Below are 16,301 nucleotides of genomic sequence, written 5' to 3' on the forward strand. Positions count from 1 at the left end.
AAATATTTCAATGCTACACTCACGGTGGATTTAGGGGGAGATATTATGAGGCTGGTGTCATTAGGCGATAGCTATTGAATCATTCAATCCGAATTCGTCGTTCTTTTTTTTTCTTTGCGAATTTCATTCTCTCTCAGGTCATTTCCATGGTTTTCAGATCGCCTTTAGAGCTTTATCCCTCTCATTTCTTCCTGCCAAACTTTGCTGATCGCCCTTTGCTCTTGGCGAGCAGTGTGCCCAGCACCAGGTCTCCCGAAGACTTGTCAATGTTTCAGCTACCGACCCTAAACTTCTCTCCGGAGCAAGTGGCGAGCGTCTGCGAGACGCTGGAGGAGACCGGGGACATAGAGCGGCTGGGTCGCTTCCTGTGGTCGCTTCCAGTGGCACCGGGTGCTTGCGAGGCGATCAACAAGCATGAATCCATCCTACGTGCCCGGGCTGTGGTTGCCTTTCACACGGGCAATTTTCGTGATCTCTATCACATTCTGGAGAACCACAAGTTTACCAAGGACTCGCATGGTAAACTACAAGCGATGTGGCTTGAAGCTCACTATCAGGAGGCCGAGAAATTACGCGGGCGTCCCCTAGGACCGGTTGATAAGTATAGGGTGCGAAAGAAGTTTCCCCTGCCTAGAACCATCTGGGACGGTGAGCAGAAGACGCATTGTTTTAAAGAGCGGACGCGGAGTCTGTTGCGGGAGTGGTACCTTCAGGACCCCTACCCAAACCCCAGCAAGAAAAGGGAACTGGCTCAAGCCACTGGACTCACACCAACACAGGTCGGAAATTGGTTTAAAAACCGGAGACAACGAGACAGGGCAGCGGCAGCAAAAAACAGGTCAGTCACTTTGTGTATGTTTAACATTCAGTGGAAATGTTCGCTTTAAGTGTTTAATCATTAGTACTAAATATATACTGACACATGAATTGTTGTGAAATATGTGAACACAAGGTAGAAAGTACTGCAGTAATAAAGCATCAAATATATTTTAGAGACGAGGGAGGGAGAACGACGACATTTTAGTTGTGCCATGTGCAAGATGTTTAGAAAGTATCGAACAGAATATAAAAGCAAGTAGATACAACATAACTGTAGCATTGTAATTAACGTGTGAAAAAAAATGATGCAAATAGAAAAGGTTCTCCTGATTCACTGATAAAATCTGAAATAGCAAAAATAACATGTAATCAAATGTGTATATGCTTCACAGCAAAGCTATTGTGTTCTCTTTACACTGTTACAAAATGTAGTATTTTTATCGTCTTTAACACATCAAGTATTTAATCCTTAATTTAACAGTCGTTCCAATTGACAGATATAGCGATAATACAAAATATGAATAAAGTAAAAAAAATAATGTAGTCTACGTATAGCATTTCTCTGTTTCTATATTTGGAAAAGTGAAATCTACCAAGCTGTCTAATCAAAGTAATTCTAGTTTATCACCAACATTCTTTTACATTTTTACAACATGACATTGTAAATACAGATAGTTGTTAACTACTCTCGGACAAACATACATTGAGAAATAAATCATTATAGGCTACAAATTATTCTAAGGTTTAGTGTTTGGTATATTTGACATCTTGCAAATTATTAGCCTAATTGTTTCACTTCCTAGTGTACTTCGTAATTATATTACATATAACAAGGTGTAAATTAGTTAGAGTGAGTGGTGTTTCAAATGATTTTGTCAAATGTTTTTTTCCTCCTAAACGTTAAATGCTACTGTGTAGGGAATGAGAAAACAGCAGAAACTAAGTACACACTTTGACTGGTGTAACTGATTTATATTATTTAATGGATAAATCTACAAATTGCACTTGACTGGATGATAACAAATCGTTAAACAAACAAGAACTATGACATTTTGGTTACGCAGCATAGCCTACTAAAACCGACATCTTTAACTAATGACATTTGAACATTTAAACATACAAATAAATACAATAACCAATTGTATCATTACAAGATATCATGAGAAGTGAATCAAATCTCGAGGATAGACTATAAAAAGGCAATGCTAATATTTTGGTATGTAGCCTACCCGCAAAGCTTTAAGTAGGCTAAATAAATAAACAGCTGTAGCATTTATTTTACTATGTAAGCAAATGTTATTTTTTATCTAGGCCTATTCTATCCATTTTATATAATTTTATCTGTATCGTTTTAAACTAGGCTATGTTTAATATAGCATAATATTTAGGCTACGTGAAAATGGAGGCGCGTTTTTCAGTGAAAATGGCCTACGACTTTTATATTCTAACAGCATACCATTCTCTCACTTTTCTGCTATAGGCTCCAGCATCAAGCAATAGGGCAGAATGGCATGAGGTCCCTTTCAGAATCCGGCTGCACCCCACGCAGTTCGGCGGAGTCGCCATCAACTGCGGCTAGTCCAACGACCAGTGTGTCGAGTATGACAGAACGAGTCGACACGGGCACGTCAATTCTTTCAGTAACATCAAGTGACTCGGAATGCGACGTATGATACGCAAATGAGAAATATATACAGGAAAAAGGACCTAAATGAACTTTATTAATTATCGGGGAAGATGAAAAAGGACCAATTGATATTACTATTATAAAAGAAAAACATAAAAGCTCGCCTTTTTTCAAGCGCTTTCAATGGACCCCACACCTTCCCCCACCCCATCACTTGCATGATATATAAATATATCTAAATATATATTTTTTTCTTTTTGTATATGGGGAAATGCCCCACGTTTATTACTATGTCTACCAGGACCACCGTGAAGAGGGAATTACCAGAAACCGGTGTCCATCGCCTTTTTTTCTGTTTTTAGTCCGAGTGACGACGAGCAGCCAGGATGCAATCCTCTTTTCCTTTATGTTCATCAGACAATCATTTGAGTCGTAAGCACCTTTTTACTACACTTCTGTCACTGCCTGTGTGGGGTACTGGTCAAATGTGGAACTGAATCGTTATGACTGTATCAGATTTTTATTTTTATTTCCAGATTTTATATTGAATTATGTATATCTTAAATAATGCGATCATTCTCCCAGTCTGTAATATATGTGTAGAAATAAGTCTGTAAATAATATTGCTATACCCATTCTCTTTTCTATCCCTGTTCACTGTCCCTACATAAACTATTCGTCAAGACGTAACTATCAAGTGCTCTAGGCGTTTTGTTTCTCTGTTTTATGCTTTGAAAAGCAGGCTAGTGACCATGAATTATCAGTCGAGATTAATGCAAAAGACAAAATATTGGATATCATCATCGACTGACCAAGTCTATTTCATGTTTCCAGTCCAGCGCTTTTAATTCAATGTTACTTTCTTGGGTGTTTCTGTTAATGTATACGTTTCTAAACTGAAAATACAGTATTCAATTTTGTTATAAAACTGTATTATGTGTGTCATTTCCACCAAAAAAAAAAAAAAAAAAAAAAAAAATCTAATTTCCACACAACAACACTCAAACAGTTACGGAGAGCATGAAATTACTAGTGTAACATATGCACCAAAATTCAAACTTCATCAAACAATTTGTAGTAGGCCTACAGAAACGTTTTTGAACATAAAATTCGACGGTGAACATTCGTCTTCTTTTTTGTCAGTGAGTAAGGTAAACATGCAAAACTTAAGTGAAGGCGCCATTAAATTGACTAATCATGGAGGACCCCTCCCCTCCCCTGTCCCAGTGTCCCGTTGTAGTCAACGAAACGACGTTTCTTTCAAAATTGAGCTCTGCTAGAAGAAAGCTCCCTCTGGGCGAGTAACCCTAACTCACATGCACAAACAGAAACCCGTACTTGATTTAGAAGTTTGTTAGTTTGCTCCAGAATTTTTTCAGCGCACTTTAAGAAACACAGACAGTTTATTGACGTAAAATATAGGCTACTATGGGTAAAGGACTATTAATGGAGAATAACTATTTATTCAGCAATATAATGTTGGAAGTCTATTACATGAAGCTGACTTTTACGTGCGTCTCCGATTTTGCTCACTTCTAATTTTAGTTAGTTCGTTTTTTTTTGTTCAATATATTTTAGGAAGTTTTTTTAGTTGTGATGAATATCTTTATGAACTTGTTAAATTTGTCGATGTAACGAAGATTATTATTAAAGAGGAGTTTATATATTTGTAACAAGAGGACTAAATCTTTTTTAATTAAAGACTCCCTTGTTGAGAGCAACCTATTTAGATCTCTCTCCATTCGTGTGTGTCCGTTTTATGACAGATAACTTAAAGACTAGACGAAACTTTTAGCTCTCACAACCGGCAATGCTAAATAAGGCTGCGTTTATTATTTATTATTTCTCTCACATTCATAATTATATAGGGTGCATTGTACATCCTCTTAAGTCTGAATATCCTCGACCACAAAAAAATACCCACTGATCCTAATGACACTTGATTAAAATAAAAATAAAGAGCCCTTTGATCCTATTCACTGGAAGTTGATCGCGAGGGACTACTTTTTACCTCTCAAGTTCATCTGCAGTGGACAGATATGGACTATCACTGGCTGATGCGCTCTCCAATCTCTTCACACTGATCTTTATCATTCTATCCTCTACATCCTTTATCTGCAGTTATTGTCCCAAATATGTTTAGGACAGATAAATTATGAGAAGAGCAGTTTTCTTTTAAACTGTAGTATCAATACCGCTAGCCTATTTTAAAACAAAATAAACAGGTAGTAAACAACTCGTTAATAATTTGGGTGTGTTGGAAGAAATTAATTTACGAGAATTGCTTATAGGCTATTGAATATTTGCTTTTTAGATATCACATAAACATTGCCTAAAAAACGATAATTTGGCAGAAACATCTTGAAAATGTGTCGCCCCATGACTGCAGACAATACTTTTCGCAGAAGTGCAAAGAGACTGCCTTCTTTTATTGTACCTATATATAAAGATACATATGACTTAATATTTAGTGTCTAATAATTCAGTTACACAGTTGATTTTTTCCCCCCTCAGGTGTTCTTGCAATGTGAATACACAAAGTACGGAATATACGTGATAACGTCAACATAACATTTTCATACACATCCAGTCCCTAAGCCTGTGTGAACTATTATAACTAGCGAGGGTGTCAAAAAGGCAGAATAGATTATTTGTCCTGTTCCCATAACCTTAGTCGCACAGAGACAAATGAATGCAATTGGACCGCAGACGGCAAGAAAAGATTGTACAGCCCTGTTTTTTCTCTGATTTCATCGGTTAACTGAACACAACTTTTCTATTCGTGTGTATTCATGCAGTTCTCAATGAGCGTCAGTTCCCTCTGACCCGGATTGAAAGCGTGGCCTGTCAGTGCAACCACTCTTGGCAAGACTTGGTCTTTTCCCTCCCGAAACAGTCCCCTTCTCACAAATAAGAACAGAACAAGGTACGTGAAGTTAGAATCCGAACCGTGAATTAATAGGCTTTCGCTACTGTGGCAAGCTGAGCTTTATGCAGAAGATATAGGCTAGACTACAACAGTCGGAACCGCTAAATGTGTAAAATAAATAAATAAACATCATCTAAACAAACATTTAAAATGTAAATTCATGAGTCAGATCATTAATTTATTTTTTATTAGCCTATACACATTTAATGATGGTACATTTATTTTATAAAGGAATTTTATTGTTCTTTCGGTAATTTCCATCCTCACTGTAGATCTTTAGCTGCTTCTGAAAGAATTATGGGCTATATTTTAAAAGATTCATTATTAGAACTTCTCACATCTGAAATGTTAAGTTGCGTCACTTCATTAGACCTATTATATTTTACCTGGCGTGTTGTTGAGACCTTCGTATTCCTATAGGCTAATGTTTGGTATACTCCTGTCTTTCCTTTAATTTCTGGTATACTCCTGTCTTTCTCGTACCGAGGTGGCTAATTCGTACGAATTGGTACGACCACACTCGTACGATTTCATACGATTTGGCTAGACCCCAGTAACGGTTAAGTTTAGGGGCGGGGTTAGGTGTAGGTCATTCGTACAAATTCATACGAATGTGCAACTCGTAAAATACGTACGATTTGGAAAAATCGTATGAATTTGTACGAGTGTGGTCGTACGAATTCGTACAAATTAGCCACCTCGTAAAATATGTACGAATTGCCGTGAGATCGGGCTGTTTGTCTTTCCTTTAATTTCCCGCCATGGTTCTAAACTGTAATAAGAGCAATAACCTACCTTGATCTGAAAACAGGCACATTATTTTTTGATAGACATAGTACACTAATTACCAAAGACGTTTATTTGATAAAGTCGATTAACAATTCAATTACAAATTTCATAAAAATATGTGACTGCATTCATTTTGAAACGTGTACCGCGAGTGTTGTTCTCGACCCAGCAGCCTGTGATGAGGCGTTCTGGCAATCAGGATTAAAAACTGTAATTCTATTACAGAGTAATTTAGAGGTCACAAGAGGCTATGATACAGGATCAGCTGTACGATCAGAGTGTAAGAGCCCATTTGAAGGTTAATTCGGATGAGATCCTATGAATTGTAGAAAACTATAATATTCCAATTTTGTTTCACCACAACAACTTGTCAAGTTGCAGAAGTCTGAAACCCCAAGTCTCACAGGTGGGTGATGAGCGAGCACACATGCGTCTCTTGGAGACAACATCCTGCGAGCACCTGTATTCACGTTCCAACCTAAATTAAAACGAGTAACGCAAATGAGATCAGTAGCATAGCCTACGTCATATGACAAAAACAAACAAACAAACAAACAAAAATAAACATTTATTGTCAACTCGTGTGTTTTAAATACACTTTAGAAGGCCTAATCCAGTAGGCTAAAATATATAGGCCTAGTAGATTATTAATTTGTAATGCAGTTTGTTACCAAAAGTACCAAACAGCTATCCCTTTAATTAGCCTTTAAGTACAATTCGCGTATTGTCATCAATATTGCACTAAAAACAACATTAATTGGCCCATAATAATAACTAATGCGGCCTTTACCGTAATCTAACAAATTTTCAGCTCTAGCGGGCACCTGCATAGCCCTGTGTGCACATAAAGACAAAAAAAAGTCAATCAGATAGGACAAATACAAAACAGATATCCACAGCAAAAACAATAACAGAGGACGAAAAATGTGAGCCTAGGTTGACGAGTCGAGGCCAACAGACACCATAAAAGACCTATAGCTTCGAGAAAAAGAGGGGATAGGAAGACAGAAATTTTGGTCTCATATTTTATACAACTAAACAATACGCTAAGCTCCAAGAACCGTGCCGTGCCCCAGCTCTTCGCGCCCCCGTGCTCTACTGGCCCGCCTCGATTCTGCCTCCTCAATTAGCGCCGCTCCTACTGGAGCCCCGCTGCGCGCCAGAGCTCGACCTCACAGCCTCCAATAGTCCTAACCGCCTCCTACGGCGATTCCGCTCAACAATCATGAAACCATTTAGCAATTGACTCATTCTGTAAATAATCTTTGACGCACTAACAAAGACGCCATTCGAGAGGAGTGTATTAGCATGAAAGCATTTAAACAGATGTCATGTTAGTTGCTGGTGTCTTGGTTGCACATCATTTAGATGAAATACAGCTGGCGTTTTTTACCCAGTTATTCTCCAGAGGATAAAAAACAGCAAATATATTCAAACCTTTATTTTTACTATAAAGGCTATAGAACTCAAATGTAACATCCAGAACTAATTTACAGGCACTTGCCTTGCTAAAAAGTTTAATAAACTCATACGTGATGACACAGGCCTTCAGAGAATGCAAGGACTTAGGCCATCTTATAGATCTTTATAGGTAGACCTATATTAGAATACAGTAGAACTTTTTAACATATTTATTTTGATTTGATTTTACAAATGATTGGAGGAACAAAATATAAAAATAATCGTTCATATAAAGTGTGGTAAACACAATATCTTTATATAACTGCATAGGCCTACTTTCGAAACGAGTTTAAAGTGCTGCATAGCCTACTTCTCTGAATCATGAAAGCAAAAGATGGAGTTTTATTTGTTTAATTGCATAGTTCTACTTTCGAAACGAGTTTAAAGTGCTTCTCTGAATCATGAAAGCAAAAGATGGGCACATAAAATGTGTGAATGCACTCACAAACCAAGTCCAATCTCAACCTTGTTCAAGTAGACGAAAGCGTCCTCGTATCGTTGATCTCGCAGGCGAGTTACTCCATCTCGTGGAGAAACGTTGGAATCGCCCCTTCAGCTCGCCTCTTGAATCTGCGATGGAAGATTTATACAAAACCGTAGATTGCATGTGTCCAGTTCACACGAACATAAAATTGCGACTTATAGATAAACGAAAAAGCTATGAAATATATTTGAATTTCAGACCAATTATTTTAAATTAAATTGGAGCTCAAACCGGGGTAGCTCTAAAGAGAATTTTCTAAGAACACTTTCTTTTTGGTTTCAGGTAATTTTTTGTTTCTCATAAGTGGGTATATGTATATGGAATTTCGTTTGATTTCTTTTTTTTTTGTTTCATAGAGATTTGAAGGTTCGGAATGTAATGGAATTCCGCTAAGTCTGAGTAGTTATAATGTAAGAATATATTTTTGTTGACTTGATGTGTGTTTCGAAGGTCAACTACAGGGAAAGTGTTGACGAACCATTCTGATAATGGACAGTAAAACACTCGTAGCCTACCCTGGACGTTTCTTGGATTCCAGGTTGGGCTTTAAATGATCGAGTAACACTGTCTCTGTGCCTCGTTGCCTTTCAATTTTCAATGACACTTTTTAAAAAGTTAAAGTAAACATAATAATAATAAAAAAGGAATAAAAACAGGTTTTATGCTATTCGCAGTTTCAACTGCAACACATCAATCATAAGTATTCTTTAGGTATCTTTCGAATCCATTTAATTTTGTAATTTGTATCGACACATATGCCTACATTTCTTATTTTAACAAGGGCGATCTTCTACACCCGCTCACGTTACACTTTCTGTCACTTATGCCACCTACTGGCCAAACGTGCGAATCAAACATTCAAGAAAACCAGTTAAACTCGTTGGGTATGGCTATCAACTTGAGTACGTTTAATTGACTAATTAACAGTGCAAGGCTAAAGATAATATAACAACTCTATAATGTTATTATACATTATCTATCTATTTAAATATTTTCTGGGATTTTATTGATAACGACAAATAGACGATATTTTGCTGAGTGTGTTATTGTGCTGATATATTGAGGACTACTGTGGACAGCTGACTCTTAAAGTTTTTGATATTCTTCATATTCTGTGTTTACAGCAGTGATAGAAATGAATCTTTTCCAATAAGTTTAAATGGATTTTTTTACCTTTTATGGGCATTTTTACCTTTATAAAGCCCTTTTTTTTGCTAAAAGTGTCATCTTTTAAGTCAAATTCTTAAATTTGATCAGTCAATTAGATATAAGTCGTTTGGGCTGTTACCAAGCAAAATAAATCAGTATTGACAAAATTCATCTTTGCAATGCAGAGAAAACACAGAAGCTGTATTAGAAGTGGCATTTAGACGCATTTACACACTGTTTAATGCAGGACATGAATATATTTAACCTGCAGTTACAAATGCATGAATACTGTTTTGATATTTTAAACATAAAACGTTAAATATTGATTTTTGGAATTATATAGCAGTTACAAAGGCATGAATACTGTTTTGATATTTTTATATATAATATATATATATATATATAATTATATACTGTATAAATTATTAAAACACCCAATAGGTGGCAGCAAGTCACTGTCATTTTGAGCCGAATCATTTAAATGGTTGATTCATTCAGGGAAAAAAACAGCTCATATGGCTCAGAGACGCAAATTGGAATTATATTTATTGGCGAAATAGAGCAAAAACAGTCAATATTGTGTCTAAACCGTAAGTGTCTTAATATTAAATTCTTGTTTATTTAACTGCTGTATAAAATTTAAATTACATTTGTAATCATGCTGCTTTTAGATGGAAAAAATATTTCTGCCCCCATATCTTGAATTTTGTGATCATTCTAAATGCATTTTAATAAACTAAATCATGCAGTGAAAGAACGGGCACTGGTCTAACCTACTAGTTAGCTAAACTTTAGCTAAATTGCATTGTAGCCCCCATGAGTCATGGATGTTAGCAAGACAAATTAACTATATTTGCCTTTTGTTTTGGATAATTAACTGTAGGCACATGTAGCTTAGTCTCTGTTCATCACCACTCACCTCGCCCTACTTGCACGAACCTGGAAAGGGAGGGAGGGCTTCACTTCTGCGGGTCTGTTCTACTGACTGATTTGTGTGTGCACTTGGATGGGTTAAATGCAGGTTGATTGTTAATATCATTATTTGCTTAACCACTTTAAAATGGCTTTTTGGTTGCTTTTAGTCAGAAAACGTAAAGAAAACGACACACACATACAGCGAGATAATATAATTTCACTTACCTGGCCTATCACTTGAAGCAAACATCCATCCCTTCTTAAAAGTCTGTGTTTAAAGAGAGCTGGCTGTTGTGCCATTACGCAGACTGCTGTAGCCTTTATCCTGCTTAGGTGTGTTCTCCCTTTATTTTTAATTTGTATATATACTGTTTGAATGACAGCTTGGTAAATCAGTTGGCAATCAAATATTCAATATCGCTTCTCATAAGTACTTGGTACATTATCAGCGCAGTGGGAGACGTTCAAACTAATAGCACATAATTTACGTCTCTATGATGATTGGTTGATATACCAGAAGGGAAGCTAGACTCCCTTGCAAGGTTTCTTTTCTCAACACTCCTCAGCGCTGAAAGTGAACACTCGATGGTAGAGACTCTTGTTATTTTTTTTTTTTTACCTTTCTTGACATTAGTGATCGGTGAAATTGACTTCTCTATCACTTAGCGGTTGTAATTACATCAGCAGATTCGGCACATTCGCGATAGAAAAGCGCGCTTTCCAGCTTCAGTAACGTGGTATTACAGCTGTGAAATTACAAACAAAAATTTCCTCCGATTTTTTGCTCACATGTGCCTCGGATCTGTTTTTCTCATGACAGTGTGAACAGCACAAACCACATGCAATCTGATCTTTTCAATTCCGATCCGTGCCACTTCCATATTTGGTACTAAATCCGATACAGGTCAGATGTTTTGAAATGTGACCGCAGTTTGAACAGTCATGTCAGGATTAATGTGACATGTTTTTCAACTCTGTGGGTTAAAGTTACCCCACTAACGTTATGTATAAATCCCAGAACACGATTGGGCTATTGAGAAGCAATTGGGCAGATTTTGTTGTGAAAACCTGACAACCCTGTTCGTATTGTTCTTTTGCGCATGTGATTCAGTTCAGAACCATGTTCTGTTCACACTGGAAATCTGAAGTTGGCCACATTTAAAACAATAATGTGAAAAGCTATACAAAAAAATTGAGCACTAAGGCCTGCAGGTTGAAGTGTGATTGTTGCTTTTTTATTTTTATTTCTTTTTCAGATTTGACATTTGGATTTAGTATGTATTTGGTATATATGGTGGATGGTGGATTAGAGAGTAGATATAACCTCTTGGGTGTTAGCGGAGACCATGTCAACTAGATGAACCCTAGAGACAGATCCCCTGTGAAGACCTTGTCGGCCATTGGAACCAGACGAGTCCTCTGCACAATCTGACCTGTGCTGCAGCCTGGAATTAAACCACACCATGCTGGTTTTGTCTTGTTCAGTCACTATTGGAAGAGAGCTGAATTGGATGATAACATCACTGAATCATCAATGAACTGACTTTAACTTGAAAAATTACTGTTTTCTATTGTGCTCTTGCATTATTGACAAACTATTTTCCTGTTTGCCACTGTAAAGTTGCTTTGACAGTCTGTATTATATAAAGTGCTATACAAATAAATGTGTCTTGACTTAACAAACACAAATAAAAAGTGTTAAAAAACTACAAACATGGCGGATGTGCGCAACCAATGGTTAAGAGGATAAAGGGCTTTGAGTTAACATTTAACCTGGTAAAGATATTTATTTAATGTTATTTGTTACATTTCATCTGCAACAACGTGAACTTTTATAAACAACCGTTTGGCCATTAACTTTTAAATTTGTTAACACAGCAAGCATATGTTTAGGCTCCACGCTGACTGTCAAAACTTCCCCTGCGTTCCATTTGGAAGAGCTCATTCCTATGCCCTATTCCCTTCAAAGGGTTTACCTAATTTAGCTTCGAAAGGTTGAAGGGTGTAGGGGATCAAACAACTGTTTCTTGAAGTGCCCTTCTGCCTCATCATCACGTGCCCACAAATTTAGCTTCGAAACATGCGAATCTGCCCATGGGAGCCCGAAGTGTTTTGAGGGCCCTTGAAAGGCCAGTTCATCATCACGTGCCCACACGGGCCACCTTCAATATGGCGACCATGATTGTTAACACTCTGAAGTGCCCTTCGGAGGGCGATATATCCTGTTTGGAATGCACCGTTCGTGTGCTTGAAGGGTTCAGTTCGCGCATGATCAGACCTGCACGCACATGCAGATATTACTTGCGCTTTGGGATCTGCCAGCACTCGCAATTTTGTTATTTGTCGTTGCAGTGTGTTGATGTGTGTACACAATCATATTTTTTGCGCTCGTGTTTGGAATTTGCTCTTTTTTCAGGTTTACATTTTACGTGCGAGCTTTGTCACTTTATGCACTTGGGCTGTTTTGTCTCTGTTTTTAACGCCAATTCTGCTTGCTAAGCTTAAAGGGTTCATATGATGCGATTTCAATTTGTCCTTTCTCTTTGAAGTGTTACAAGCTCTTGGTGCATAAAGAAGATATGTAAAGTTGCAAAATCCATGATGTCTTAAAAGTTAAGACTTGTGCATCCCATCCTAAAACACCTCGTTTAAACACACCCCCACATGACTACATCACTGTGTGGGAAGATTTGCATAACACTGCCCAAAGAAACAAGGCATAACATTTATTCTAGCTGTAGTATTGTTGTTGCCGCCACCGCCATGTTGTGGAGATGCTGTGTGTTTCATTGTGAAAGTGCAAATACTTTGCTTGGCCTTCCAAAAGAAGATGATATCCACTTTGTCATGCCTGGAACTGATCCATGCTGGTCGCTGAGGAAAAACATCAACTTCGCACTGTGGATCACCGGAACGTAAGTTGTATTTACAAAACTGTTCCAGAATAGTTCAACCCAAATATTCAGATGTGTGCAGTGCATTATATGGAGGACTTTTTCCTGAACCTGCAGAGTAGCTTACAGTGCGTCTGTGCTCAGAGGCTGTTTCTATAAAGTGGGGCAGTTCCAACTTTGCAAGGACAGTCTGGCACTTCTGACTCAACCTTTTAAGTACGTTTTTTATATTTAAAGGATTTGCCACTGATGATTCAAACGTGAGTTTTAAGCAGTGTAGAGTAGTGTTTGTTGTTTGTCATTTTTCCAATCACAAATGCAGACATGGTTTTATGTTTACGCAGCGCGATACGCAACGCAATACGCAATGCAACGCATAAAAACACAGTATAAGCCATTATAATCAGTAATTATGTTCCCAGTGGATGCAACAAATGCCTCGTTTATAATGGGTTTTATTGGTTTTGTCTCGGCATCACAGTATGTTAAGGGGGTAACATTTCCATCACACGCTTGAGGTATTCATCCAATCACAACGCACTGGAAAGCTGGCCAATCAGCATACACCTCACTTTTCAGAACGATGAGCTTTGTAAAAATCGAAGTGTTTCAGAAAGGCGGGGCATAGAGGTGTGGAAAATAATGTTTTACATTTTTTTTTGTTTAATAAGTTTTTTTTTTTTTTAATAACATTTACCATAACACATTGCATTATACCAAATACACAACATAATGTTCTTTTTAGCAACGTCATATGACCCCTTTAATGAAAAGCTGGCTGTGTTGAGATGTTTTATTAGTGGTTAATTTCACTGCAGTGACAAACAGTGTTGAAGTTTAGGGCAAACGTGGTCATTACCAGCTGTCACCAATGAAGGCAGGCCCCACACAATGAAGTTTTCCCTCACACATGTCATTTTATGTTTTTAAATCCCTGCTGAAGATGAAGAAACGTTTCTGGACAATAGAAGATTGGAAAAACGTTGCCTGGTCTGATGAGATTCGATTTCTGCTGCAACATTCAGATGTAAGGGTTAGAATTTGGCGTAAAAAACATGAAAACATGGATCCATCCTGCCTTGTCTCAACGTTTCAGGCTGCTGCTGGTGATGTAATGGTGTGGGGAAAAATTTCTTGGCACATTTTGGGCCCCTTAGTACCAATTGAGCATTGTTTAAATGCTACAGCCTACCTGAGTATTGTTGCTGATCATGCCCATCCCTTTATGACTACAGTGTACCCATCTTCTGATGGCTACTTCCAGCAGGATAATGCACCATGTCACAAAGCTCAAATCATCTCAGACTGGTTTCTTGAACATGACAATGAGTTCACTTTACTCAAATGGCCTCCACAGTCACCAGATCTCAATCCAATAGAGCAGCTTTGTAATGTGGTGGAACGGGAGATTCGCATCATGGATGTGCAGCCAACAAATCTGCAGCAACTGCGTGATGCTATCATGTCAATATGGAACAAAATCTCTGAGGAATGTTTCCAACACCTTGTTGAATCTATCCCACGAAGAATTTAGGCAGTTCTGAAGGCAAAAGTGGTTCCAACCCAGTACTAGCAAGATGTACCTAAAGTGGCCATAAAGTGTATGTATGTATGTATGTGTATGTGTGTGTATGTGTGTGTGTGTGTGTGTGTGTGTGTGTGTGTGTGTGTGTGTGTGTGTGTGTGTATATATATATATATATATATATATATATGTATCATACAAATTCATACGAAAATGCCAACTCTGTATCTGAATCAAGTATTTGATTTTAAAAAAGTATGAAATAAAAAATTGTCTAATATCCATGTTTTCTGTCAATACTTACTGTTACAACAGATAATGTTCTAACAACAGCACTATTTGCAGTGGCGCAAAAAGTGGGTATGCGCTATATGCGGCGCATAGGGGCGCCGCACCATGGTGGGCGCCAAAGCGATGGTTAATTTTTTTTTTAATAATAAAAGTTATATAAATGTATATAAAAGTTATATATAATTTTTTTTTTATATAAATTTTAGAGGACTAACAGGCTAGAGTAGGCGCCGGTGCCCTCATAAGATTCCATCAGAATTTAGACATAGAAGGTTAATATCGCGAGTGGGCGGGGCGCCGTGAGCGCTGAGTGAGCATCAAAAGAAAGTGACGAAAGTGAAAGTGACGTGACATACAGCCAAGTATGGGACCCATACTCGGAATTCGTGCTCTGCTTTTAACCCATCCAAAGTGCACACACACAGCAGTGAACACACACACACTGTGAAAACACACCCGGAGCAGTGGGCAGCCATTTATGCTGCGGCGCCCGGGGAGCAGTTGGGGGTTCGGTGCCTTGCTCAAGGGCACCTCAGTCGTGGTATTAAGGGTGGAGAGAGCGCTGTACATGCACTCCCCCCCACCTACAATTGGGGGTTGTCGTTGAAACTCGAAAAAGATGGATAAAGCAAAAAAGCTATCGGGGGCTAAAAACAGAAAAAGAAAGAGGGAAAATGAGATGGCATGTCAGGGGATGCAACAGCAGCTAAATAAGTGGATGGTGAAAGGCAACAGGGGGCCCGAGAAAGGGGGCCCGAGACTCAAACTCACAACCCTTGGATTGCAAGTCCGTCTCTCTAACCATTAGGCCACGACTTCCCCCCAGTAACGTTAGTGAGTTGTCGTTGAAACTCGAAAAATCAAAATTTAAAGCAAAAAAAAAAGCTATCGGGGGCTAAAAATAGAAAAAGAAAGAGGGAAAATGAGATGTCAGGGGATGCAACAGCAGCTAAATAAGTGGATGGTGAAAGGCAACAGGTAGGATTTAAAATGTGACGTATATGCTTGGAGGCTTGCAAATACGGTTATTCATGTTAACAGACTAGCTAGCGTTTGCTAACACTGGGAATGTAGCACACAGAATATGTAGCTAGCTTAGAATATGCAAAACCGAGGTTGCTGAGCTGAAAAACTGAAAAATATAAGGTAGCATTTACAGTAAATGACAAGAATCTGGAAAACAACTTTAATATCTCTGGTTTACCGTGGAATCATGTATAGATTTGCTACCAAACTTGGAGGCTTGCAAATATTATTGTTGACTGGCAAGTGTTTACTAACTTACTGCAAAATAATGTTGCTGATATCTACATTTAGATTTTAGTTAAACCCTATGGTACCAGTCCCATGCATGACATATCTCAATTTTTTAAAGTAAAATACAACTGGTAAATATTATTAGATGCACACACATGCAC

At 37.9% G+C, this 16,301-nt stretch overlaps 1 protein-coding gene across 1 annotated transcript; it reads left to right on the forward strand.

The window, feature by feature from the left end:
* On the forward strand, nt 1-3,885 carry LOC109070949 (homeobox protein SIX3). Its single transcript, XM_019087450.2, has 2 exons — nt 1-838; nt 2,300-3,885. The coding sequence occupies exons 1-2, from the start codon at nt 147-149 to the stop codon at nt 2,490-2,492; spliced, it is 885 nt and encodes a 294-aa protein (XP_018942995.1). The 5' UTR covers nt 1-146; the 3' UTR covers nt 2,493-3,885.
* Nucleotides 3,886-16,301: the final 12,416 nt, after the last annotated feature.

This window comes from Cyprinus carpio, chromosome A13 (genome assembly GCF_018340385.1).
Source record: "Cyprinus carpio isolate SPL01 chromosome A13, ASM1834038v1, whole genome shotgun sequence".
NCBI classification, from domain to species: Eukaryota; Metazoa; Chordata; class Actinopteri; order Cypriniformes; family Cyprinidae; genus Cyprinus; species Cyprinus carpio.

Bases quoted from the DNA above. Each gene is read 5' to 3' on its own strand.
- LOC109070949 (XM_019087450.2), top strand. From the start codon at position 147: ATGGTTTTCAGATCGCCTTTAGAGCTTTATCCCTCTCATTTCTTCCTG. The intron at 839-2,299 runs GTCAGTCACTTT...TTTCTGCTATAG, and splicing joins GCAGCGGCAGCAAAAAACAG to GCTCCAGCATCAAGCAATAG.